Source organism: Papio anubis, chromosome 14, assembly GCF_008728515.1.
Source record: "Papio anubis isolate 15944 chromosome 14, Panubis1.0, whole genome shotgun sequence".
Lineage (NCBI taxonomy): Eukaryota > Metazoa > Chordata > Mammalia > Primates > Cercopithecidae > Papio > Papio anubis.
Genome location: NC_044989.1, coordinates 74,581,666 through 74,609,282, shown reverse-complemented (window position 1 = coordinate 74,609,282; position 27,617 = coordinate 74,581,666). Strand labels below are relative to the sequence as shown.

Below are 27,617 nucleotides of genomic sequence, written 5' to 3'. Positions count from 1 at the left end.
TGATGATAGATGGCAGGGGCCTCCTAGCACCTCTTAACCACTACCCTTCTTTTTTCATCCACAGGGAGCCCAGATGAAGGCATCCTTGGCATCCCTGCCCCCTCTGCATGTTGCAAAGCTATCCCATGAGGGCCCTGGCAGTGAGTTACCAGCTGGAGCGCTGTATCGTAAGACCAGCCAGCTGCTGGAGACGTTGAATCAGTTGAGCACACACACACACGTAGTAGACATCACTCGCACTAGCCCTGGTATGTACCTGCCAACCCCCAAGATGAATAAAACCACCCCCTCTACTTGGCCCAGGGATTTAGGCCCTGCTCAGGTGGTGCCCCTACCACAGAAGCTCTTCCCAGCAGTGTTCTTTGGCTTCACTGTTCAGTTTTCTTGATTCACCCACTCTCTCTCAAGTACTTGTTCTGTTAGAGAATCTCATACCTGCACCCCTAACCCTTAATCCAGTACAACTGCCTGCCTGCGCCTTGGTGGGCCTCACCAGCTTTCTCTCCCCACAGCTACCAAGAGTCCATCAGCCCAACTTATGGAGCAAGTGGCTCAGCTTAAGTCCCTGAGTGACACCATTGAGAAGCTCAAGGTCAGCTCAGACTTTGCCCTGCAGAGCTCACTTCACAGTGGAGCCAGGCACTTCTGGAGTTACTCTGAGCCTGGCCCTATGCTAGACAGCAACTGGGGAGGAGGTGGAAGGGAAGGCAGGGTTCTTGCCTTGGAAGTTCCCTGTCTCAGTGCAAACAGAAGACAGATTCTCATAACAAAATGGATTAGCTGGGATAATCTGTAGCGTGACTGGTTCAGGCTTTAGATTCCATCAGAGCTGAGATCATTGTGGGGTAGAATGGTTGGGCGTGGCTTCCCAAGGGCGGTAGAATGTGAGTTGGACCTTACAGGATGAGGACTTGTAAAGTAAGGAGGAGTGTTGGGGAGGGGGGATGGGGTTGGAGATGAGAGCAAAAGTATGGTGATACAGAGGACTAAGTTCCTGCCCCCTTGGTATTAGTGTCTCTGTGAAACCAGGCGGTCTTGTGCTAGCCTGTGGGGGTCCCCTAAATGAACCCTTGTCTTTCTCTCCCCTTCCCTAGGATGAGGTCCTCAAGGAAACAGTATCTCAGCGCCCTGGAGCCACAGTACCCACTGACTTTGCCACCTTCCCTTCATCAGCCTTCCTCAGGGTGAGGGGGAGATGGGGTGGAGGACGGGACAATGTGGAGAAGCTCAGGTGGGCCCCCCTCTCCTCCAGAATTGGAAGAGGCCTTTGGAGTCTCAGGTCTAACAACTACATACCTTGGGTTATCTGGCCAAATCTTACTTACAGGTAACAGAAGTGCTTATGATGCTTTGAAATTCCAATATTTTAGCACCTAAACACTTTCTGTGACTTTTGACACCAGGAGAGGCTCAAAACTCCCTTGTCAGATTATATATCCCTATTCTAATTTGAAAAATGTGGTCACCAAAGCCCAGGATCTCAGAAGCCCCAGCCACCTAGGAGCTGCCTTGGTCTCAGTGCTCAGGGACCCCTTCAGTGGCCTACAGCTCAAGTGAGCCCCTGACCTGGAGTCTTTTTCTCCTCATCAACCACCAGGCCAAGGAGGAGCAGCAGGATGACACAGTCTACATGGGCAAAGTGACCTTCTCCTGTGCGGCTGGTCTTGGACAGCGACACCGGCTGGTGCTGACCCAGGAGCAGCTGCACCAGCTTCACAGTCGCCTCATCTCCTAAGCACTCCTTTCCCCTGCTGTCCCCTTCGACCCTCAGCCCTCTGGTGCCGCTCTGCCCGATGCACAGCCACCTCAGCCAGCCCCCAGGTAGAAACATGTGGGTTAAGCTCTTCCTGCCCCATTCAGCTTCACTCCCACCCTTTCAGCATCCTGCCCCTTCACCTTGACCTGGGTTCCCCCACTCCCATTCCCTGGCCTCTGCCATAATTTGCTGTTCAATTGCTCCCTCCTTCCTGAGGGGCCTCAGGGCATGTGGGGGGTAGGCTGAGACCCCACCACCAAAGGTTGAGTGAGGTCCTCTTGATTGAGGACTTCACCCCTTGATTAAAGCAACTTCTGCTTCAGTGGTTCCTGTGTGTGTTGAGAATGGGACTTGGGCCATTCAGCTCAGAGCAGGAAGGGAGGAGAAGTGATGCTGAGGAAGCTTTAGCTGTATCAAATTTGAGGGCTTCTCTTCGTAGTGACCAGCAGAATGCTGTTTCTAAAATTCATGTGCAGTTAGTTACTCTAAGCAAGGAGGAAAGGGCTAGACTTAGGACTAGGTACCTAAGTTCATTTATGGAGTTAGGAGGGCTGGGAGGGTGTAGCCTCTGCCAACCCTGCCTCTGCTTCCTGTAGCTTCCACTGCTCTTTATTCCAGTTTTTGGAGCCAGAGTAATGATATGATCACCACCCCAGCCAATTTTCTGATGCACTGGCCAGAGTCTTCCCGTAAGACCTGGGGCCTCTCAGAGGAAACATTTACTAAATAAGGGGAAACTAAAGTGGCATACTAGTAAAGGATAGAAAGTACAAAAGCTACTCCCAAACCCACTACAAATTAGAATCACCTGGGGAGTTTCTTTTAAAATGTAAGAGATTTCTGGTTCTTGACTCAGACCTGCTGAAAACACTTCCAGAGTTGGGACTCATTAGGCTGGTAAACAGCACCCCAGCATTGTAGATATTAGCTCCAGTTTAGATTAGTTGGCTAGCTCCTTTATACTCTCTTTTTTCCCCACTTGGGGAGAGAAGTCCAGTCCAGACTCCCAAAAGGCTCTGATCTAGATGCAGAAAGAGACCCTTGGCCCTGCAGAGAGCCAGGCCTGAATTAGGCCAGATCCTTTGCTTGTGTGCTTTCTGTCTTGAAGGGAAGGGCAAACAGGAGGGCGGTTGCTCCAAGGTGGGCGTCCAGGGGCTGTATTCTCAATGAGTATACTGTCTGGGAGGTCAGCGGGTTATGATATTTGAATGCCTGCTCTGTACCTTGGCTCTTCTCACCTGGGATTCTGAGAGAAAGTGATTTGATCACCTTTCCTCAATACTCTCAATGATAGTACACAACCAGTATCATTCTAGATGTATAGGATATATTGCATTACATAATAAGAGATTAATTCTCACAGAACTGGTTGAGAAGGGTTATTGTGTCTTGAACCAGAGAGTCTTCACCTCACGTCTCCAAATTGGGCTCTGCTAGAGCTAAGGAAATCACAGACCACACTGTCCTTTCCTTGGGATTGGATTCTACCCAAGCTGCTGACCTACCTTCTGATTGGTGTGGTTAAGACACTGAGGCCAAGCAACTTCTGGTGGCACTTTGAAAGGAGAACAGGGCTTTTTGTTCCATCCTTTTCCCTTGGTGGCGGTTTCTCACTACTTAAACTACTGCTCTCTTGAATGCCGAATTCATTCACCCAATTATTTGTTGGCTGTCTCCTTATGAGTGCCCTACAGGTATCTTAAGAGTCAGCGTGTCCAAAACTGAAATCATCTCTTCTGTGTCCTACATGTGACAAGCCACAAACCTGGATATCCTTGACTCCTTCTTTGATCTCCTTAGCTAATTTAGTTATCCAGTCCTGTTCAGTTTGTCCTTCATTACTATCTCTCAAATTTGTCCACTTTTTTACATCCACGAGCTTTGTCTATAAATAACTTCTTGCTCTGGGCACTTCAGCAGTTTTAAACTGGTTACCCTACCTCCATTGCCTCTCTTCAACCAGTTCTACACATTGATATGAGGGACCTTTCCAAAATGCATACTGGGCCAGTTTAAATGTCACTACCCAGTTTAAATCCTGAAATGATTTCTTCAACTAGATTTAAAATTTACATAAGATCTGAAATGGTTCCTCTATGTGTCTAGATTTTAAAATTTAAATTCACTAGAATGGGCCATGAGACCATCAATGATTTGGGTCCTGTCCACCTCTCCAGCCTCTCCCCCCATGCCAGGTGGTTTAGCTTTAGTGAACTCCTGCAGTTTCCTTGCCACCCTGTGCTCTCTCAGGCCTCTTCCCACCACCCAGAATGCCATCTACCTCCTTCCCTCCACTGTACCTTCCTGCCCCCGCCCCGTCCCCATTCCTCAGCTGACATCCTGTCAATTTATTAAGATAGCTCTGGCATTGCCACCTCAGTAAATCTCCAATCCCTGTGACCTGTTAGGTGCTGCTCTTCTGGAGGCAGCAAAAGATAATAGACGTTTTTTTCAGATGTGCTTGGATTTAGTTGCTTTGTGACTTTGACAAGGTTTCTAATCTCTGATCTGTTTTCTTACCTGCAGAATGGAAAAATTATATCTTACAGGGTTGTTATGAAGGTGAAATGAGATAGTGCATGCAAGCATCAAGCACTGTGCTGGCACACAGTAGGCTTGCTTCTCTTCTCCAGTACGTGCTCCTACTACGCTACTTTATGCCAGTAAGCATCTGTTTCTATTTTAAGTGTAGTTAACTCCTCTCCCGCTTTAGACAGGAGTTCCTTTAGGGTGTCTTCCATCTCTGCATCCCACCAAATACAAGTAAAGGGCACGTATTTGAGGAGGAGGAAGATGAGGTGTTTTGTTTTTGTTTTGTTTTTGTTTTGTTTTGTTTTTGGGACAGAGTCTTACTCTGTTGCCCAGGCTGGAGTGCAGTGGCACGATCTTGGCTCACTGCAATCTCCACCTCCCGGGTTCAAGGGATTCTTCTGCCTTAGTCTCCTGAGTAGTTGGGATTATAGACATCTGCCACCATGCCCAGCTAATGTTTGTATTTTTAGTAGAGAGAGGGTTTCACCATGTTGGCCAGGCTGGTCTCGAACTCTTCACCTCAAGGGATCCACCCACCTCGGCCTCCCAAAGTGCTGGGATTATAGGCATGAGCCACTGTGCCCGGCCAGAAGATGAGTTTTATTTTGGACGTGAGTTTGAGGTGCCTCTGAGAATGTACAAGCAGAGATGTCCATTTGGCAGTTGGAACCTGCTGGGTCTGGAGCTCAGCAGAAATGTCCAGATTGAAGATAAAGTCTGGGGAGTGAGTTGGGAACGTGTCAATGGTGGTCAAAGGCATGGTTTGGGTGAGGTTACTGTCTGTATTCAAATTACTTAGAAAACCGAATCTTAGGCAAAGCTAGTGTTAGCACTTTATTGGAGGGTGAAGTCTCAGAGCAGTGAGAGTGAGGGAAAGGAGGAAAAGAAAATCAAAGGTTAGTGTTAGTGAGTTGGCTCCTGCCTCACAAAGACAGCTGGTCACTTTCCCATGTTGGATGTCTCTGGATAGGCTACACAGAAACACCATGACTGGCTGGAACATTGTATTTGGATTGATGGAGGGATGGAGGGGAAATTCACCTGCTCTGCTTCCTGCCCATGCTTTACTGCCCAAAGTTTGCCATGGAGCCAGTGTTAGCTCCCCACTTTCTTGCTGGGATGATATTTCTTGGCCACTGGGAAAGCCAGATCCCATGCCTTGTGGCATGGCATTTAATCTAAGTCCTGCAATGGCAAGGGGAACAGAATGTGGTCACCGGCCTGTTGGAGTTGGTCAGCACACAGCAAGCAGCTGGAGACCTGGGAGTCAGGTGAGGCTGAGAGAATCTGAAGCAGCAAGTTACCTCAAGAGAGTATACAGAGGGAAGGGAAGATAGAGCCCTGGGAAGCCCTGAGAGTTAAAGAGCCTGCAGCCTGAAGGGGCATCCACTGCAAGCAGAGGGCCCCGGTAGAAAGCATTGTCACAGAGCCAAGGGAGGAGAGAGATTGAGAAACTCAGAGGGCAGTCAAGTTCTGGGAAGTGGCCATTGTGATTCAGAGATGCCTGATGAGCTGGCCAGAGCAGTCTCCATGGAATAGAGGAAACAAACTAGGTTGTGGTGGCTAGAAAGGGGAGACAGCAGCTCATGCTTACTGTGTGCCCTGGGTGGCATCCATTCATGGGGATTGTGGAGAATGGATAGCCAGGCAGATGACCAGGGAATGATTTCTGGAAACTCGGATGTGATGGTAGCAGAGAGGCCTGGCGAGGTGCTCTGTGTACCAAGGATGGAGCATAGCATAGTAACAGCCACCTTTGATTCATCCAAAGCCAGAAATGCCAGTGTGAGAGAACCAAGCAGACTGGCTGGCAGTTGGCAGGGACAGGATATAAACATTCTCAACTCTGTTCCCTGGGAGCTTCTCTCTTTTGGTGGGTTTTGGGAAGTTTCCTAGAATTAACGTTACCTGCCCCAGCATGGAGGCAGCTTTGTGAAATAAGAATAGGGCTTATATTCCATCTCTTCCACTATTGAGCTGTCTGAATGTGGGGAAGGTGCTTAACCTTTCAACTTCAGTTTCTCTATTTGTAATAGGCCAATAGCACCTTCCTCAGGTGATAATCTTAGGTAATCTTCAGGGAGAAAATTAAATGACATAACATGCTTGATACAGATGCTTAAAAAAGGATACCTGGGAGAGGCCGATACTAAACAAATGAAAAGGAAACAAAATAGAAGCAGTCATATTCCCAAGATGTACACTTGTGACACACATAACCATCTTTTGAGCCCCAAAGGATAGGTAGCCATGGCCAGGTGCGGTGGCTCATGCCTGTAATCCCAGCACTTTGGGAGGCCGAGGTGGGCGGATCACGAGGTCAAGAGATCAAGACCATCCTGGCCAACATGGTGAAACTGCGTCTCTACTAAAAATACAAAAATTAGCTGGGCGTTGTGGCACATGCCTATAGTCCCAGCTACTTGGGAGGCTGAGACAGGAGAATCACTTGAACCCCAGGAGGCGGAGGTTGCAGTGAGCCGAGATCGCGCCACTGCGCTCCAGTCTGGCGACTGAGTGAGACTCTGCCTCAAAAAAAAAAAAGGAAAAGAAGGATAGGTAGCCCTTTGTGCCCCAGCTTTCAGCTTGTTTCTGTGGGTGGCTACTGTCTTATTTTCTATCATCCAGGCACTGTTTCCTCCTCGTTTTAGCAGGCCAAGGCTGAGAGAGAGAATCTAAACATGGTGGCACCTCCCTCACTCCACTCCCACAATTTGAATTCACCTGCTTAGTTCACATTTTCAGTGCTCTACCTCAGTGGGGATCAGGGGTGGGGCAATGCAAAGACCCAAATCTGCTGCTGGGTAATCCTAGGGAATGTACCAGGCCCCAGAGCTGAGTGTACCCTACACAGCCATGAGGCAAAAAGTGAATTAGGAACAGGTATGCTCTATAGCCTCGGTACTGTGGAAGTTTTACAGCACAGGTGACCTTGGCCCCTGTCAAGTAGGCCCAGGGCACCTGGAAAACACTTAAGTCTGAGGGTGAGTGGTCCCTCCTGCTTCTCTGTGGTTATTGTTTCATGTAGCCAGCTCTTCTATGTGTATGGGTAGCATGACCATTCACCTAGCCTCCCTCCATCTCTATTATCTGTGCCACCCGAAACAGGTATTGCTACTCCCAGGGACAGAGGTCCTCAGAGGGGCAGCCTGGGGCGTTTGACCTACATTCCTTTTCCAAAGGCTGGGGAGTTTGGATGTGGGAATTGGACTCTTCTTGCTCAAATAATGGGTGCCAGAGTAAATAGATGTCTCTCACCCTGTGTTTTGTTACTTTTTATTATGGGAAATTTTAACATACAAATGAGAGGAGAGTGTAATGACTTACATGTACAATATATGTTCATTTCATGGTTCATCTTGTTTTGTCTATATCCCCTTTCCCATCTACTCCCAGAATGTTTTGAAGCAAATCTCAGACATCACCTTATTTCATCAAAAAGTATTTTAGTATCCTTAAAAGATACAGCTCTTCAAAAAAGAAAACTACAATACCGTTATCACACCTGAAAAGTTAATTCATCAACTATCCAGCATTCAAGTTATCTTGGTTGTCTTATAAACATTTTGTTTTGTTTTACAGTATGTTTATTTGGATGAGATTTAAGACAAAGACAATACACTACAAATAGATGTCTTTTGAGTCTGCTTCCCCTTATTTTCTCATTATTGTACTAATATAGTGTTTGCTTTATATACATTCTTCTTAAGCTTCATTTTCAATGTGTCAGCAATTCAAATACATAACATTATCACCTTAATAATACAAATAACACAATATGGAGGAAGATTGAGAACATAGGCTCCCAGTACTTAGTCACTGGGATTATAGAGATTTTCCTTTTAGTATTTTCTGTTTAAATTTAAAGATGTCCTGCCATGGCTGTGCGAGAATAGAGCTGTCTAGAATGGGAGTGCAATGGAAAAAAAAAATGGACTCAAAATTAGGAAAACATGAAAACAGGAAAACATGCTGCTCCTGCGCAGCAAGGAGAGAGAATATATTTTGAAACTAAATAGAATTTCCTGGCCGGGTGTGGTGGCTCATGCCTGTAATCCCAACCCTTTGGAAGGCCGAGGTGGGTGGATCACAAGGCCAGGAGTTTAAGACCAGCCTGACCAACATGGTGAAACCCCGTCTCTACTAAAAATACAAAAATTAGCCAGGCACGGTGGTGCACACCTGTGGTCCCAGTTACTCAGGAGGCTGAGGCAGGAGAATCACTTGAACCCAGAGGGTGGAGGTTGCAGTGAGCCGAGATCGTACCACTGCACTCCAGCCTGGGTTGCAGAGCAAGACTCCATCTCAAAAACAAACAACAACAAAAAAAACAGCAACAAAAAAAAAACCTATTTCCTTCATTCAGAGTGTAAGCATCCAAACAGGTGCTAAGGAGAGAAGTTGTATCTTATTTCTTCCTCAAATTGCCCTTATCAATTACCAAATAGGTAATGCCCATTGACCTAGAAAAGGGAGCTCTCTTCAAGCAGTGTATAAGAAAAAGCAGGGCAGAGGGAAAGTAGTGAGAGGGTCACTTGCTTTGAGGTACTCCAGGTCAGGGGTCCCCAGTCCCCGGGCTGTGGACTGGTACCTGGCCGCACAGCAGGAGGTGAACAACGGGCAAGGGAGCATTATCACCTGAGCTCTGCCTCCTGTCAGATCAGCAGCGGCATTAGATTCTCATAGGAGTGTGAATCCTATTGTGAACTGCACATGCAAGGGATCTTGTGGGCTCCTTATGAGGATCTGACTAATACCTGGTGGTCTGAGGTAGAACAGTTTCATCTCAAAACCATCCTCCCCCTCCTCCCCATTCCATGGAAAAATTGTCTTCCATGATCGGTCCCTGGTGCCAAAAAGGTTGGAGACCACTGCTCTAGGTGATGGATATCAAAGCCTTCACCTTGAGAAACCTGTCAAATGGCTGAAGCTGTGACTCTCCATCATTACAAATGATGAAAGATGTAGCAGATTTTTACTGAGGTGCTAATGGATTGAAAAAAACTGTCTATGAAAGGGGGCCAGACAGATACCCAGGTAGCAAGGCAACATGGGTACTGAGTGAGAGTTAAGTGCTTGCAACCTCTCTGCTCCACAAATCAGGTTAAATTCTAAACTTTTTAATTTTAGATTAAATAATGGGGCAAATACAAAGCAAAGCCTTCCATCAGTTGCAGCAGCTGGATGGAGAAAATAAACACTTCTAGAATATAACTTAGAACATCCCCTTGAACTCCCATCATCTAAACCACACCCACTGGCTGAAGATGTTGCACTTTTTGACCAAAAAATGGAGGTGCTACCAACACAACCTTTGTATCATAGGAAGAGACATGTAAACACACGAGGGCGATGGAGCTGCACTCAGCACTGGATGTGGTGAAGAAGGGTATATAAGAGATCTTTCTCCATACCCATCAAAATTTGGGATCTATAAATACTGGAGGTAAGTCTATCCATTTTCAGAGAATTGGCTTAGTGGAGTGGGAAGTAGCAAGGGTTTTTTTGTTTTGTTTTTTTGTCCCCTGAAATTGCTAAATAGGACTTCACAAAGGGTACATGAGAACCATGAGATGACTGAAATAAGTTACGGAATTTAAAAGGTGGAGAAAAATTTTACAATATTAGGAGTCTTTTCCCCATAGTCAGCCGCAGGTATGGTAAGACCCATTAGTTCCTGGCTTGTTCGTGAGTAGGAGATGGCATACACTCTTGGCTGCGCAGCAAGTGACTGCAAAGGGGAATGACATAAAACAGCTTGAATATAATGCGGAAGCTAAGAAAAAGATTGTTTAGTAATTGTAGTTCTGGGAAGGGAAGGGGTTTCTAGCCTCCTAAAGATTCCTGCTCCCGAGGTCATTTTATTTCTGTTTAATTTTTCATACATTATTCCTGGTATCAATAGGTTAAGAAAGTAGAATTTTCCCAAGTACTGATTTATTGATAATGTTTATAAGTGGCACATAAAACTTTCCATTTCACAAACAGTAACATTCATTGATCCCTTTAAATGCAAGTTCAATCCTTATAAGCTAAGTGTGGGGATGATTTCATGTAACATAGCTGAATGCACACAAAATCTGTATATTCTGAACTACAAAAGTGGTTTCCATAGCCACGTATGGTTTTAGACAAGGATGCATTTTCATAATAGTACTAACAAATATGTTAATCAAACAATACTTGTTTAATACCAAATGCTTGTTCTGTCACCAACTTTTAAAGCAACACCATTCCAACTAAAAGCATTTATTTTTAGAAGCTTTAATCTGATCTGTGAAAATAAATTCTCCAAAAACTTGACAAATAGTATGGATAAACCTCAAAGCTTTTAAATTTAAAAAGCCTTCCAAAGGCTGGGCACAATGGCTCACGCCTGTAATCCCAGCACTTTGGGAGACCAAGGCAAGCAACTCACTTGAGTCAAGGAGTTTGAGACAAGACCAACCTGGGCAACATGATGAAACCCCATCTCTACAAAAAAAAAAAATACAAAAATTACCTGGGTGTGCTGGGATGCGCCTGTAGTCCCAGCTACTTGAGAGGCTGAGGTGGGAGAATTGCTTGAGCCCAGGCAGTGGAGGTTGCAGTGAGCTGAGATCCCACCAGTGCACTCCAGCTTGGGTGACAGAATGAGACTTTGTTTCAAAAAATAAAAATAAAAAGCCTTCCAACACTGAAACCTTCACATGAAACTTAGTTTCTACAAAAAAATCACTTGCTATCGGAAGAAAAGAATATTAAATTACCTTTTAATACAAACATTATTAAAATAGACTTTTCCTGTATCTACTTAAGAGAAACATAAAACAGCTCACAATCTTTAATAATTTGTCTGATATTGTCTAGAAACTAAAGACTACATGACACAGCTGTGTCTCAGCTGTGGTGAGTCAGAGGTGCCATTTGGACTGCATATATTAAACAGCTGTAGTGTAGCTTACAGTGGCACAAAGACTCGACACAAATATTGTGTTGTTTCATCATTTAGGTAGTCAAAAGTCAGAAGGAACTGCACAGTTTGCAAGGTCCTTTACACGTGGTCATTAAAACTGAATAATTCAAGTATGGTAATATAAATGCAGGCGTTAAAGTCTCAACATTGTAAAATTGAAAATATGAAAACTTTGTTTCTTCATCTTTCATTTACATGGTTAGATATCGGGACCTTACTATAGAAATATTTAGTTACTATATATGGTTGTCCCAGAAAATAATGGAGCTTCAGAAAGTATAAAAGGTGTCAAAATCTGTAGTTGGCTTTGTCAGATGCTTTTCTAGCTTATTTCAATTCTTCATCCATAGTAACCACGTCTTTTAACCCTAGCAAACTTTCTTGGGTCCTTTCAAATTAAGAAGACAGTATCATCAACTTGTACTTGATCTGATTGTCCAATTGGTGTTGGAAGTTCATAATTACATTGATGAACTCTATAACAAGATTTTTAGGAATATCCATTGGCTCAGTGTAAGGATTCTGATAATACCCAAGCCCATACATCAAACATCATAATTCTTTAGGAAACAGTCTTTCTTTTATAAGATCCGCCTTCTGCTCCTTCTTCATTTTCTTCCTCAGAGAAGTGATTTTCTGCCCCATTTTCTCAAGGTCATTTTTGTTCTTCAAGTCTGTCCTTGATGTCTTGCCAGTACTATTCAGATCAGGAGTCAGTTGGCTCTGATGTCAGGTTTGGGACAGAATGGTTATAAAGTCTCTCCACGTCATTGCTCACAGAGACTGCAGCTGGTGCTGGTGTCATGACAGGAGCAGAAGAATCACAGCCTAAAAGGATATCTGCGTCACTCCCTCCGTGGTTAGAATTGGAACAGCTGGTGAGGCAACATCCTTGGAGGATGGAGGGGAAGAGTAACTTGCCTCCAGATGGGGTTGGGAGTAAATTGAGACCTCCAGTCCTGTCTCTTGCAGTCCTGAGCTTAGAAACCTCTCCTCCTCCTTCTCCTCCTCCTCCTCCTCCTCATCATCATCTCCATCATCTCTTTCTCTCTTTTAGAGAAGAGCTTCGCTATGTTGCCAAGGCTGGAGTACAGTGGCCATTCACAGGCATAGTCATAACACACTACAGTCCCCAACTCCTGGACTCAAGTGGTCCTCCTGCCTCAGCCCTCAGCGGGGACTACAGGTGCATGCCGCTGCACCTGGCTGAAGCACATCATTCCTTGGTTGTAATGTTCCCATTACTCAGCTTGATGGTCTGTCTTTCCTTAAAGCCCAGATCCAACTTGGGATGAGTGTCCATTTCAAGAGATCCTATGGCCATCTCAGATATCTGTTTTATCCATTTAAGGTGCTTTTTCAGGAAGAAATTAAAGTCAAAAGCGTCACCCTCATCTGTGAAGCCAATGCCAATGAAAGCACTATACCTGCTCAGTGTCATCCTAGAACCATATTACAAAGTAGAAGCTGTAATCTTTCACTGTCTCAGCAGTGTCAGCATATTGTTCTACTGGTGCCTGAGCAAAGAGCTCTCCTGATATTTTATACTTGAGTTGACATAGGCAGTCTTCTCTTTTGAAGACTAATCAGGCTGGTCCACATTCCAGCCTGTAGCCATTGTTGGAGGCCTGGGACAGAATCTAGTTGACATTGACACCAGCTAGGATAGGCTCGTACTGTGCCTTGGCCACCATCTTGGCTCTGCCCTTTGTGCCCTCCAGATGACGCTGGGCATAAATTGAGGCCTCCAGTCCAGTCTCTTGCAGTCCTGAGCTTAGAAACATCTCCACCTCCTCTTCCTTGTCATCATCATCTCTTTCTTTCAGAGAAGGGCTTTGCTATGTTGCCAAGGCTGGAATGCAGTGGCCATTCACAGGCAGTCTAGGTTCTTTCTTGCTTGATTTTTCCTTATAATTTATTTGTTGAAAGAACTATTTCTCAGAATCTGAATTTTCTTAAAATGCATCCTCATGATGTTAATACATTCTTCTGTCTTCTCTATTTTCTGTAAATTGTTAGTTGGGTTTAGAGCAGTGATTTCCTGACTAAAACATCAGCATCACCCGGGAATTGTGGGAAATGCTAATTCCTACTCATCCCAGAGAGGCTGGCCATAAAAGTCACCATCTTGGTGAGGCCTAGCATCTCAGTTCTGTGAAGTCACCCATTGAAAGAGATCAAAGCAATTGGGGTGGACAGGGGTGAAATATTGGATGAGGTAGCGGTTGGTCTCTTGATGGCGTGGCATGCCTGTTATTTCTACGTTTTTATTTCATATCAATGAAAATTTGGGGATTTTGCATAACAGATGGAATGCAAAAAAGAAAAAAGGATGGTGAACTTATGGTTTAACAGTTAACTTAGCTGATTTAATGTACTTTAAAAACTACATCATTACTAATGGTTTAGTGATCCCTGCCCTTGACAGAGACACGAGGAGAAAAGTGTTCATTCTCTCCCACTGCTTAGACTACTATTTGACCCTTTCTAAAAGACAAGGGAGTTCAGATAGGGCAGACTGTCCTCCCTCAGATATTGGAGTTTTAGTTACCTACATATTTGACAGCCAAAGGCACTTGGTTTGGAAAGATCCTTGGCTGGGCCCTCTAGCTGCAGCCATGGCTAGTCAAGTTTCCATAGGGAGTACAAGCCAGGCTTGCCTTGCCAGAAGAGACCCTTCTGATCTTAGTAGAAAAGATCAGCCCAGGACTGGCCATCTGGCAGGTAATCAGGACCTACTCAAACAATTGAGCAAGGAACAATAGGTGGAACTGAACCCTTATGAACTCATGGGGTAAACTCTAAGCCTCAGTGAACAAAATCTGAGATAAATCACTTTTAACTCATCTTGGTACTTCTTTGTAAAAAGCAAAAAGCAAAGGATAGACTGTATGCATTTGACAACGTAGAACTGAAAACCTAGATATATATTTAAATTTTAAAAAATATCACACCATTTAACAAAATTTTTATACTTTTTTTTTTTTTTTTAAATGAGACAGTCTTGCACTGTTGCCTGGGCGAGAGTGCAATGGTGCGATCTCGGCTCACTGCAACCTCCGCCTCCCAGGTTCACGTGATTCTCCTGCCTCAGCCTCCCAAGTAGCTGGGTTACAGGCGCACACCACCACACCCAGCTAATTTTTTGTATTTTTTAGTAGAGACGGGGTTTCACTATGTTGGCCTGACCTTGTGATCCACCTGCCATGGCCTCCCAGAGTGCTGGGATTACAGGCATGAGCCACTGCACCTGGCCAGTTTTTATACATATTAACATAGTGATATTGGAAATTCATTTTTCAGTGGAAAAAAATGCTCTCTATTTTGGAAAGTAGGTAGTTGGGCTCCTGTTTTAAATGAAGACATATTTGAAAAATTGCCGTGTAAGTTCTGTGAGGAGGCAAGGGCAGTGAAGGAGGGTGAAGAGACCAGAATGTACCCATTCCACTACCAGTGGACATTTGGGTTGCTTCCGAGTTCAGGTACCTCCAAACCATGCTATATAAATATCCTCCCTTGTTCATGTGCTTTGGCACACATATGCAAAAGTTTCTCTAAGGAGTTAAATTGCTTGGTCATTCCTCATGAGTATTTTCATCTTTATTAAATATTGCCACATTGTTTTTGCAGAGTGGCTGTACTGGTTTACAGCCTCATCAGCAGGATGGGTCCCCTTGGCAGGATTCCAGTCTGCCCCTTTGGGGAGGAGGGTGTAGCGGGGAGAGAAATAAGGCTGGCAAGGAACAAGGAAGCCAGACAGGAGAACGCTGTTAGTGCCAATCCAAAGAGTTCAGACTGTATTTAACTGCATTGGGAAGCTACTGACAATTCTGGAACAGGGAACAAAATGCAAAAACAGGGTTTTGGGAAGGTGAGTCTTTAAAGCTCTCTCTTGGTTTGTATTGGGGGTTGGTAGTGATAGTGGTGGGGTTGGCTTAGGCTAGCAGCAGGACTCAAGCTCACAGGAGAGAGGAGATCTGTGGGGTGACAGTACAAAGGGGACACTGAGCACATGCCTGGGGGCAGAAAACCAGAGCATCCCAGGTCTCCCAACTCATCCTTAAATAATCCAGTTAGACACTCACACACTGCTGGTAGGGGTGTGAAGTGCTACAGCCACTCTGGAAAACACTGTGGCCTTATTTAACAAAGATAAATATGCACATACTGAATGGGCCACAAGTCGTAAAATATACCAAGCAAAACAAACAGGAAGAAAAAAAAAAGAGGAAAGAATCGTCAATAACATCGGTTGTAATAGAGAAGTCTGTCAAGCAAAGATCTGAAAAGTGTCCACTGTCTAATTGTCCACTTGGCAATTAGAACTTTGATGATGAGCTTTGCCACAGAAATGTTTGTGGACCAGTAAAGAGCAGAAATCAAAACACGATGGTTTGAGGGATGAGTGAGTGGTAAGAAAGGGAAACTAGGTGCGGGACCTACTGTCAGGTTGGTTGGTTGAGAACAGACTCAAGCACACAGAAACGTTAGTATGTGATCAAGCACGATGGGTCCCCTCGGCTGGATTTCAGTCTGCCCCTTTGGGAAGGAGGGTGTAGAATGGTGGGTACAGGGTACATAATTTTACAAATGGTGATTTAACACTTGGGAAAAACAAGTTAAATCCTCATATTACACCATATAACAAAGTCCAGTTGGACTGAATATTTAAATATACAAAGCAATACCGGAAAATAACTAGTAGAGTATTAGAACATACAGATTTTCTACATAAAGAAAATTTATTTTGTATATAAAGTTGGGGATGGCTAAAAATTTTCTAAGATTGACAACAAAACTAGAAACCTTAAAGGATGATATGGATAAATTTGACTTTATTAAAATACACACACACACACACACACACACACACACCCCATATTAAACCTTTCTGTAAGGAAAAGAAAAAAGACTGTAAACAAAATTGGATGACAAATGACAAACAGAAAAATATTTATAATTGGGAGGCTGAAGTGGGAGAATTGCTTGAGCCCAGGAGTTTGAGATTTTAGTGAGCTGTGATCGCGCCACTGCATTCCAGCCTGAGTGACAGAGCAAGAACCTTTCTCTAAAAACAAAAAAAGAAAAAGAAAAATATTTATAACATATGATAAGTAACGTTTACAAATAAATAGGAAAAAGAAGCTGGGCATGGTGGCTCATGCCTATAATTCCAGCACTTTGGGAGCCTGAGGCAGGTGGATCACCTGAGGCCAGAAGTTTGAGACCAGCCTGGTCAACATGGCAAAACCCTGTCTCTATTAAAAATACAAAAATTAGCCTGATGTAGTGGCGCATGCCTGTAATCTCAGTTACTTGAGAGGCTGAGGCACAAGAATCACTTGAACCCAAGAGGCAGAGGTGAGCTAAGATGGTGGCCAGTGCACTCCAGCCTGGGTGATAGAGTGAGACTCTGTCTCAAAAATAAATAAATAGGAAAAAGAAACACATCAAGAGAAACATATACATGACTAGGAAATTCACAAAAAATATAATTACCACGTTAAATCAACCTTAAGTAAAAAACTCGTTTAAGATGGCAAAGTGAACTGTTACATTTACTTCTCTTTCCTCCCTAAGTCCAACTGGAATTACGTTTTTTAAATGAAAAAAGTAAAGTATGCAACCTCATGAGAGAACTGGAAAAAAAAAAGTAAAAAGGAAAAATATCCAAAGCGAAAAAAAAAAAAAAACATTCCAAAGCAGTGCTGGAATACAACGAAGGGTTTACAGTACACTTATTTGGACCTGATGCCTAGAACTTTCCCTTCTGGGAGAAAATCCGCCATCCCCACTTCAGTCGCCTGGTTCATGTGGGACACTGAGGCTCAGAGACAGCAGAACTGGGGAGTGGCAGCAGGATATTGTAGCAGGTGGTGGCAATCAGGGGACTTCAGGCTGTGGTCTCACACCACCACCCTGCCTTTTCCTTTGCTCACAGAGAACATTCAAATGACTGTCTTTCTCTAGCAAGGTAGAAAGGCTCTCAAAGAAGTAAGGAACATACTTTGGTTAACGGCTAACCAGGCATTAGGGCTGGACAGGAAGACAGGCAGTGCAACAGCCAACTCCCAGTAGACACTAGACACAAGGAAGAAAGCACAGTGCTGCCAGGGCAGGTCCTCTTCCCTATTCCTGAGCCTGCAAACCTATTCCCTTTGTGCATCCTGGAGGGACAGCCCCTGCCCCATACCTTCCTATACCCTCACCAAACCAGATGAAGCTCACCCTCAAATTCCTGTGTGAAATGAGAAACAAAAAAATCCCAAACCTAAAGTATCTGAAATAAATGTCCAAATGATTTGAACAAAACCTTGGTAGGTAGAAACCGAAGGGTTTCACTTGAATGCTTGGCAGTAACATCTCAACTGGTCTTTCTACCTGTGCTACAATCCACTGTGAAGCCAATTATTCCATTCTTGTACCAAGTCCCATTCCACATTCCTTTCACTTCAGACATGTTTGCTGATGTTTACACCTCTCCATAGAATACCCAGCCTATCTTCGCAGGCCCAAACCTTTATTTCCCCACACGTGCCCTGTGCCAGGGAAATAGCTCTCTAGTTCTCAGGGTATTTATGCTATGTTCTCCCACCTCTTACATCTTTATTTTTTGTGGCTTCTTCCATCTGCCTCAGATACCCTTTGATAGTTCTGCTGTTCTAAATCCTACCTCTATCCTACCCCTTCACTGCATCTCCAAGGCCATTTTCTCCACGAAGCTTTTCTTTAACACACAGGGCCAGTAGGTAAGCCATGAACATTTGTGGAACAAAGTAATCCTCCAAACAAGGGTGATTTTTCTTTCACTGAACCCTTCCCTCACTTTGTGCTTCTTTTTGGAGCCTCACACTCTTCTGAATTTGTTGAATTCCCAACCAGCTGGAAATTCCCTAAGGCCCGAAACTGTTTCTGGCCTAGGCTGTGCTGCTCTTCCTGGGACTAAGGAGTTTCCTGGGTCACAGATCTTCTGTGCTAAAACCAGGAAAACCTCTGGTGACCCAGCATGTGTTGATCTCCCTAGTCTTGCCTGTCTTTGATTCCATGGATTATTAACAGAAACTATAATGTTGGGTTAATGTGTTGTCTTGGGCATGGCCTCCAAAACATGTTCTTTCACATGTCTGCCACCAGCAGGCCCTAGATCCAGGAATGAGGCTTTTCCACTAAGGGAAAACTCCACGTGATCTAGGAAGAAAGTGAGGACATCCAACCAGAAGATAAATTTCTTATCTGAAACAGAAGGTCAACCCTGAAATAAGGAGGCTGAAGACCCTTAGAGAAGCCACAGAAGAGACTGTGGAAGAAGAGGGGCAGAGTTGCTTTTTAAATGGGGCTTCTAGCTCCTGCTTTTCTTCCTGTCTGTAAGTCTCTGAGCTTCTGTTCCAGCCCTGTAAGGTTGGGGATGAGAGAGTTCTCCCTGCTGGACTGTTGAGAGTTCAATGAGGGGAAATGTGTGCAAACACCAGGCCCCATGCTAGGTGTCCAGAGATGCTGCGCCTTCCTGGCATGCTCCTCTTCCCTGTCCCTCAGCGCTGCGTCCCTCACTCCCTCCACTCCCAATTCTCACTTCCTACTCACTGACTCTCTTCTTCCTTCCCATCTTCCTCCAAACTTCCCATTTTCCACTATGTCTCTCTCACCATATCTTTCTCACTTAAACAAAAATGGAATTCATAAAAAAAGAGGCCAAAAGTCAGGATAAACCTAGAAAAATCACTAAGTATGCAAAGTTTTTCTTGCAGGGTTTGGTTTGTTCAAATGCCTTATTTTTTTCCTTGCCCATATCCTTCTCCAGAGAGTCAGGATTTGGGGTTTGCAGAGCTGCGTGGCAGTGGAATGTGGAACGTTCTCCTGAATCTCGGGCCCATGGAGTAAAGAGGCAAAAGTGCTGACATCTTTCCTGAGGATTGTCTGATTTAAAAGAGCTGATTCTCCCCAGACAAATGCCTTAGCTTTATTGTGCTGGGACAAGCTGAACAGGCAAGGAATAAACCTCCCTAGAACACACTGATTAGATTAGCCAGTAAGAACCACTGAAGACGCAGACATTAGATTAAAAAACAGAAAAATGAATGTTACTTTTACAGTGGCTATGAATAGACAAAGACTTTTTGGTTTGAAAATAGTTGATGAGACAATAGAGGAGGGGCTATGTTAATAGCAGAGGTAGAAAAAACGAGAGGTGGATGATTCCAACTGCAAGGTCCACCCTAAAGGAATTGGAGTCAAGGCCCAGGAGCCACAGGCCACTGCACTGGGGTGAGTAGAGTGGATTTTACATAAATAAAGTTACAGAGTGGTTGTAGGTTCTGGTTTGGGGATGTGAGTGAACCAACTGAATAGTATAGGCAGATTCCCCAGCCCACCGAGATTCAGGTGAGAATTTTATTGCTTTTTGCTAAAGGCCTGTACAAGACTTAGAGCAAAGATAAGGAGTAATCTGATTGTTGAAATTAATCTGTAACTATTCCAACATAGCAAAGGACAAGTAACGAAATGACAAGGTTTTTCTGTAGTAGTGTTGCGATTTTGTTCTGCTCTGTCCCCCTACTCCAGTTTCCTCTGTGAGGGGAGCGTGTGTATGCACATATGTGGAATGTCAGACTTCTAAAGTCAGGGACTGAGACCTATATCTAGTTGACCCCTGTGCAGAGGTCTAACTGCCCCTCTTAAATGCCGTGTTCTTGAGCCATAGAAGTCACAGTGGTTGATAGTACTTCACACGTCTTCCAATTCAATAAGGGTTACTTATGGTGTCTCCTCTGAGTCTTCTAGGAGTCCAGAAAACATTCGACTTGTATAAGAATCCACACTTCAACTAAGCTTTCTGGTTCCAAGAAGGCATCATTACCAAGGATTTGTTTCCTGAGGTCTTTAGGGAGTGAGAGGGAAGGAATGCATGAGGAACCAGAGCTAGTCCCCATCTCTCTCCCTAGAAGTGACAGACTGCATAGTTCTTATGTATCAGGAGTCCTGGAGATCAGCTGACTTTCTGAAAAAAGGGTCCTCCAGCCCGTGATGAAATCCTGACTTAGAAACCCAGTGCCCTTAGCTTTGTGGGCGTCTGTCCCTGAGAAATGGTGTTTTAGTTTCCTTCCAAGCAGGCATCCCAGGATTTGGAATTCAGCTGTGAGCTCATGAGCTGAGGGATGTTTCCAGGAGTACCCTGAAGACCACCCAGCTACGCTCTCCCCACTTCCTTTATTTTGGATGGACCAGTCTAAGGAGAGTCATCTTTTCCCACCCCATTGATGGCACTCAGTGAGTGGCTTGTTGCTTGACTGAATGCCTGCCCACACCCACTCCAGTCAAGTTCATCTCCCAGGAGGGAGTAACCAAACACTTAGCAATGGAGACACTCATACATCTCTTTTACCTCCAGTGCACTAGAAGTAGGGATGGTGGCCATGTCAACAAAGGAGATAACTTTAGCACAAAGGATGTCACAAGAAACAGACAGTAGAGTGTGTTCTCCAATGTTATCATTTCCCAAACCAGAATCAACTGGTCTTGGGTTTCCTTCCTTCATCCTTCGTCTGTAGAAAACTTTGTTTCTTGAGCTACTTGAGATCTACTTCCCTATTTCTTTTTCTTTTTTTTTTTTTTTTTTTTGAGACGGAGTCTCACTCTGTCGCACAGGCTGGAGTGCAGTGGCGCAATCTCGGCTCACTGCAAGCACTGCCTCCCAGGTTCACGCCATTCTCCTGCCTCAGCCTCCCTAGTAGCTGGGACTACAGGCTCCCGCCAACACAGCTGGCTAATTTTTTATATTTTTAGTAGAGACGAGGTTTCACCGTGTTAACCAGGATGGTCTCAATTTCCTGACCTCGTGATCCACCCGCCTCGGCCTCCCGAAGTGCTGGGATTATAGGCGTGAGCCCCTGTGCCCGGCCTACTTCCCTATCTTGAGAGGTGGGCTGTGTGCTGCTTCTGCTAATTTATTATCCCAGAAGTACGTAATTTGGACAATTTTATATAGTTTTGAGAACAGGAGCCCTGTAAGAGTCTCTTACTCAAAAATGGATTCAGCTTGGTTTGAGGTTTAATAGGTCATTGCAATGCTCCCTTCTGGTATCATAGGACATAAGCTGGGTTGGGCTGAGTCCCCCTTTTGTGTCTTAGCCTTCCTGTCCTTACTCCAGAGTGAGAGCAGCCCTGATGGAAAACCAAAATTACCATCCATGCCTACTTCCTTTCTGTCCCTCTTGCTCTAAGTCTAGGCAATCTGCAACTTCCTAGATTGGACTTCCTAGATCACAGACTCTTTTTCAGGAAGAGTCAATTCAAGCCACCCAGGACTTATGATTCCTTGCTCTGTGTTGGGCACGGTGTGAGCACAGAAATGGCATGGGCTGCCTGATGAATCTCTCTTGGTCAGCAATTCAGTCAGCAGCCATCTCAGTGCCCCCTGAGTACATTTGAGGCAGCCTGCCAGGCTGTGGGAACAGTGTGGGGTTAAACAGCACATGGTCCTTGACCTCAGAAAGCTTAAAATCCAAAGTCAGATAGAAGGTTATTTAACAGATGAATATTAATTTACAATTAAAGCTAATATTGTGCACTGTTCCATTGAACAAACATGATTTATGTGGTAAAATCAGAAAGCAGCCTGATTTTTGCTTTTACTGCTCTTTTACATTTATTCTTTTTTTTTTTTTTAAAGATGGAGTCTCGCTCTGTCACCAGGTTGGAGTGTAGCGGCACAATATTTGGCTTGCTGCAACCTCCACCTACTGGGTTCAAGCGATTCTCCCGCCTCCTGAGTAGCTGCGGTTATAGGCACACACCACCATACCTGGCTAATTTTTGTGTTTTTAGTAGAAATGGGGTTTCACCATATTGACCAGGCTGGTCTTGAACTCCTGACCTCAGGTGATCCACCCACTTCGGCCTCCCAGAATGCTGGGATTACAGGCGTGAGTCACTGCACCCAGCCTCTTTTACATTTATTCTGTGGGATTAGCTCTTGCTTTGCCCCTGAATGAAATTTAGGCAAGTCACAAGATTGTTCCAGCCACCCTTGGTCTCAGTCTCATTTTAATGATTATAATTTCCAGCCCTATCTAATGATACCACTTCAATCCTGACTTGGAGTGGAGCCTCTTCTGGTGCTGCTAAAGAACAGAGGCCCATGGTGGATGGTGCTCTGGATGGGGAGTCCCTGGTTTCCATTCTTCCTCACTCATTTAGCTAACCAGGGTCCTCAACCCCTTCAGGGTTGTTGCCTGGAAGAGAAGAGGCGAGAGGAATAGGAAAACTACACGTTTGTGATCTCCAGCTCACCAGTGGAACATGGTGATTGTTTTACAGGTTCCTGTAACTCCTCTGTTATTCCCCTCAAAGGCCAGCTTTCTCCACCCCTGTCAGAATCCCTTTCGTACACCCGCCCCATTTATCTCATCCTCATGGCCCCATGGGAATTTCTCTGCTTCTGCCCCCACCCATCATCTCTTTCCTGCCCACTTCTCCATCTTGGATGAAGCTACCCTCTTCCCCTGGTTCTGGTTCAGCCTTTCATCCCTGCTCAGAAACATGAACTCCCAAAAAGCCAGCCAGCAAAGCAGAGCAGGTTTAAATGCTAGAATTTGGAGAACAAAAGCCCTTTTTTGGATAGGACTGTTCTTTGTTGTTGCTCATACAACACAGCTCTTTGTGATTAATCTACATTTAACATAGCTCCAATCAAAGTGATAAAGGAATATTTTTATTTCTTTATCTGATTTTCTTTACATGATTTCCTTTTATGGCAAAATAAGCATAAGATTGACCATTTTAACTATTTTTGAATGTACAATTCAGTGGCATTAATTATATTCACGTTGTATAATACAACCATCACCACCATCCAGTTCCAGAACTTTTTCATCATTACTGACTGAAACTTGGTACCCATTAAACATTAACTCCCCATTTCCCACTGCCCCAGGCCCTGGTAGCCATTAATCTACTTTCTGTATCTATAAATCTGACAATTCTAGGTACTTCTGTAAGTGGACTCATACGGTATTTGTCCTTTTGTGTCTGGCTTATTTCACTTAGCATGATGTCCTTAAGTTCATTCATGTTGTAGCATGTGTCTGAATTTCATTCCTTTTTAAGGCTGAATCACGATTGTATGTATATACCACATTTTATTTATCCATCTGTCGATGAATACTTAGGTTGTTTCCACCTTTTAGCTATTGTGAAGAATGCTGATATGCACATTGGCATATAATTCAAACTATCTGTTTGAATCCTGGCTTTCAGTTTTCTCGGGTATATACCCAGAAGTGGAATTTATTTAATTGTTCTTGAATAGGGAATACCTCTGCATAGTGGACTACTAGTATAAAAGGTACAAGAAGTCATAGAGTTCCCTGAGCCCCGACCTCCAGGTTCCCCTTCCAGGAAGCATCACTGTAACCAGTTTCTGTGACCTCTTCCCTGGAGAGACCACACCGTGCCCATAGGCACCCTCTACACAGGCATGATGACAGCCATAAGCACTCTTCTACACTTTCTCTTTTTCCTACTTAACAATATTTCTTTTTAAAAAATTTAAAAACCTTTTTATTTTTTTATTCAACTTTTATTTTAAGTTCAGGGGTACATATGCCAGATATGCAGGTTTGTTACATAGGTAAATGTGTGCCATGGTGGTTTGCTGTCACCTAGATATTAAGCCCAGCAGACATTAGCTATTCTTCCTGATGCTCTCCCTCCCCTAACAATACTTCCAAAAAAATCATTCAATAGCACCATTTAAAGAATATCCTCATTCTATTTAAAAGTTTCATGGCTTTCCAAAGTAGAGACAAAACTTGTTTTTCTTTCTTTTTTTAAAATCAGTCCTTTATTCATGGACATTCAGGTTGTTTCCAATGTTTTGCCACCATGAACAATGCTCTGACGATAACAGCCAGTATTTCCTGTGCCAGGCCCTCGTTTACCATGTGCCAATGCTTACCATGTGCCAGGCCCTTGTTAAAATCCTTCCCATGTATCATATTTAATTCTCACTATAACTATGACATAAGCACAGGGAGGTGAGTAACTGTCCCAAACCACATCTCTGTTTTTGTCCACAGGTGGGAGTGTAAGATAACTTTCCAGATAAAGAGTTGCTGTTACCAAAAGATATGTCCATTTTATTTATTTATTTATTTTTATTTATTTATTTTTGAGATAGAGTCTTGCTCTGTCACCCAGGCTGGAGTGTAGTGGTGCAATCTGGGCTTACCACAACGTCTGCCTAATGGGTTCAAGCAGTTCTTATGACTCAGCTTCCCAAGTAGCTGGGACTATAGCCACCACGCCTGGCTAACTTTTGTATTGTTTTAGTAGAGATGGGGTTTCACCATGTTGGCCAGGCTGGTCTTGAACTCCTGGCCTCAAGTGATCCACCTGCCTCAGCCTCCCAGAGTGCTGGGATTACAGGCGTGAGCCACTGCACCTGGCCAGGTATGTCCATTTTAAAGTTATATAAATACAGCCAAACCGGCCCCATCAAGGCTGTGCTTATCTGCATCTCACTTGCAAGTAGATGTATGAGGGCCCGTTGCCCTCCTCTCTCACTGTTGAAAAATTTCTTGATATCTGCCAATCTGAAAGGTGAAAAATGGTATTTCATTGTGGCTCAGATTTGCCTTCTTTTTCTTTAAATGAATGAAGTTGAGCATGTTTTCAAATGTTTAAAGGCCATTTGTTTTATAATGGGGTTTTAAAAACTTGATAAAATGCTTCCACTGTTGACCTAGAATAATCAATGGACAAGGTAGCATGGAATCCTTTACATTTTAATTTTACTTATAGATTTTTAAAATAGTTAATACAGTTACAAGATTCAACATTTGAAAAGAATACAAGAGTAGAGACAAACCCCATCCATGTGTCTCCCCAGTGCCCAATTCCTGTCCCCAAACACAATCAGGCCTCCATTTGCCTCCATTTCTCCCTCCTGTGCCTATGGTCAAAACCTGGGCCGCACCATTATCCTTAGCTGCTCCATCTCTGAAATATTAAATTCAAACATTCCACTCTGATCTCGCCACTGTCCTCTTAACTACCCAGCACCTGACCCTCTCTTGACACCCCACCTGCCCTTTACCTTACCTTCCTTTCCCATCCACCTGAGGTTCTGTGCCCTCCAGAGGCTCCACGTCGGGTCCCACTGGCCTCCAGCCACACCTGCCTGGAAAGTCTTACTTTCTGTTTCACAATACCTAGTTCAGAGTCAGCCCACCCATGGGATCACTCTCATTTAAAGATCTTAAGCAGAGTAACCACTTAATTTACTGCTCAAACTGGGACCCTTTTGAGAATGAAAGGAGCACGACTAATTATGAAGCCAAGACAATAGGGGCAGATGATTACTGTCCAAGGCAGATGGGGTGCAAGTTCAGCTCAATCTTAAGGAACAATTACCTTTAATTTCAGAGCAGAGATCAATAATATGTGCTGAGCCCCACAAATGATTTTAAGTTGCTGCCTTTGTTCACTGCCCAATTTTCTCTTCTAAATGGATTTTTTAAACAGTGCATTTCCCCAACACTATTTTCTTAAAAATCTATCCTTTAGAATACCAGTTTCAGCCCCTAAACTCAAGTGTGTAACAAAAATTAGTTTGTGTCTAAAATTCTCCTTCATCTATACTTGAGCCCCACTCTTTAAAAAGGTGCTGACCCTTAATCTCAGTCAGTTCTGAGTTTCCTTTGCAGTTTCCATTTTGGATTTGGGGTGGGGTGGAGTGCAGGGTTCTAGACCCTCAGTGACCTACAAAGGGTCCTGCCCTTGATGTCATCTATCCTTGTCCCATCTGGTCCTGGTGCCTGCAGGTTATTGTGGAGGTCTAAGTCTCTCTCCACCTCTTCAAGCAGCCTCAGGGAGCTTGCCTAGGGTCCTCTTGGCCTAGATACACCCAGTAGCCATTCTATTCTCTGCTCTCAGATCCACAGATTGTGAAGGATGCTGATTTCTCTGTGGGGCTCAGCCCAGGGAGCAGGGATTGGGACCTCAACCTCCAGGACCTAGTAAAGTCAATGTTTCTCAACTTCCCTCCGGCCCTTGTCCTTGCTCTGGGGAATTCTTCTTGGATATGAGGGGCAGGAAACGCCTTGATCTTTCTCATGATCATTTTCTCCCACACTTTGGTCTAGGCCAGAAGTCTTTTCTATTCCCCTAAGGAAAGAGGCTCCTTACCTCTTCCTTCTGTTTTCACACACATTCCCTGCAGCACTGAGCATAGAATGGCCTGGTTATTTGAGGCAGGGAAGGGAGAGAGGTAAAGGGAATATCAGGCTGGAGAAGGCGTTGACTAATATTTCAGAACATGATCTTGCAAGGCATGTAAAAATATCTTATACAAGATGTGCTTCCTGTTTTAACTATTATGATTTTATAATTTTTCAGATCTTGTAGGCAAGACTCCCTACTTCCATCCCCCAGGCCAGGGCAGCCAGTTATCAGCTGTGTGAACTTGGACAAATTATGTTATCCTCTCTACGCTTTAGTTTCTTCGTCTGTAAATGAAGATAATAGTAGTTCATGTCAGTGCTTCTACTTGCCAAGCACTGTTCTCAATGTTTCATGTATGTTACCTCATTTAATACTGACCATAAACCTATGGGATAGCTGCTATCATTCCAGATGAGGAAGCCACTTCCCACAGTCATAAGTAACTTGTCCAAAGTCATGTGATCTCCTGCTCTTAATCACTTTCCCAACCTGTCTTTCATAAATATTAATAATGACCTCAGTCAGGCGTGGTGACTTACGCCTGTAATCCCAGCACTTTGGGAGGCCGAGGTGGGAGGATTGCTTGAGCCCAGGAGTTCGAGACCAGCCTGGGCAACATATTGAGACCTCATCTCTACCAAAAAGTTAAAAAGTAGCCTGGTGTGGTGTGGCATCTGCCTATAGTCCCAGATGTTTGGGAGGCTGAGGCGGAAGAATTGCTTAAGCCTGAAAGGTCAAAGCTGTAGGGAGCTGTGAGAGTGCCACTGCACTCTAGCCTGGGTGACAGAGTGAGATCCTGTCTCAGAAAGAAACAAAGAAAAAGAGAGAGAGAGAGAGAAAGAGAGAAAAGAAACCTCTTGAGGTTGCTGTGAGGATTAATTGAGGTCAAGTATGTAAAGCTCTCAGCCCTGAGCCTAGCACATAGTAAAAACTCAATAAATTCTAAGCTCATACTTTAGCCATGATTTTTTGGGTCATTTTCCTTCAAAATGCCCTTGGAATTGTATTTAAAATATATATAAATGTCTGAACTTAAGCATATTTGCCCTATTCAGTTTTCCCATCCAGAAATATGATGTCTTATTATATGTTTCTTAGCAAAGTTTTGCCATGTGTCCTCATATAAAACATGCATGTCTAGGTGAGTTTATTTCT

General features: G+C 44.2%; 2 protein-coding genes across 16 annotated transcripts in view; both read left to right on the top strand.

The window, feature by feature from the left end:
* The window catches only part of DCTN1 (dynactin subunit 1), a 30,953-nt gene extending 28,872 nt beyond the window's left edge, over positions 1-2,081 (top strand). For all 13 annotated transcript variants that reach the window (XM_009184458.4, XM_009184457.4, XM_009184456.4 and 10 more), the window contains 4 exons: positions 65-248; positions 513-592; positions 1,095-1,184; positions 1,598-2,081. In XM_009184458.4, coding sequence (XP_009182722.2) covers positions 65-248; positions 513-592; positions 1,095-1,184; positions 1,598-1,735 — 492 coding nt within the window. In that variant the 3' untranslated portion in view covers positions 1,736-2,081. The remainder of the gene's footprint in view (positions 1-64; positions 249-512; positions 593-1,094; positions 1,185-1,597) is intronic.
* Positions 2,082-2,199: 118 nt separating this feature from the next.
* Positions 2,200-27,617, top strand: part of LOC101014941 (electrogenic sodium bicarbonate cotransporter 4) — a 129,691-nt gene continuing 104,273 nt past the window's right edge. For 2 of the 3 annotated variants that reach the window (XM_031655287.1, XM_031655286.1), the window contains exons 1-2: positions 2,200-4,419; positions 9,614-9,734. The gene's annotated coding sequence lies outside the window, so the exon portion shown is untranslated. Of the gene's footprint in view, positions 4,420-9,613; positions 9,735-16,621; positions 19,506-27,617 lie in introns of those variants that run through there. The other variant, XM_031655288.1, reaches the window with a different exon arrangement.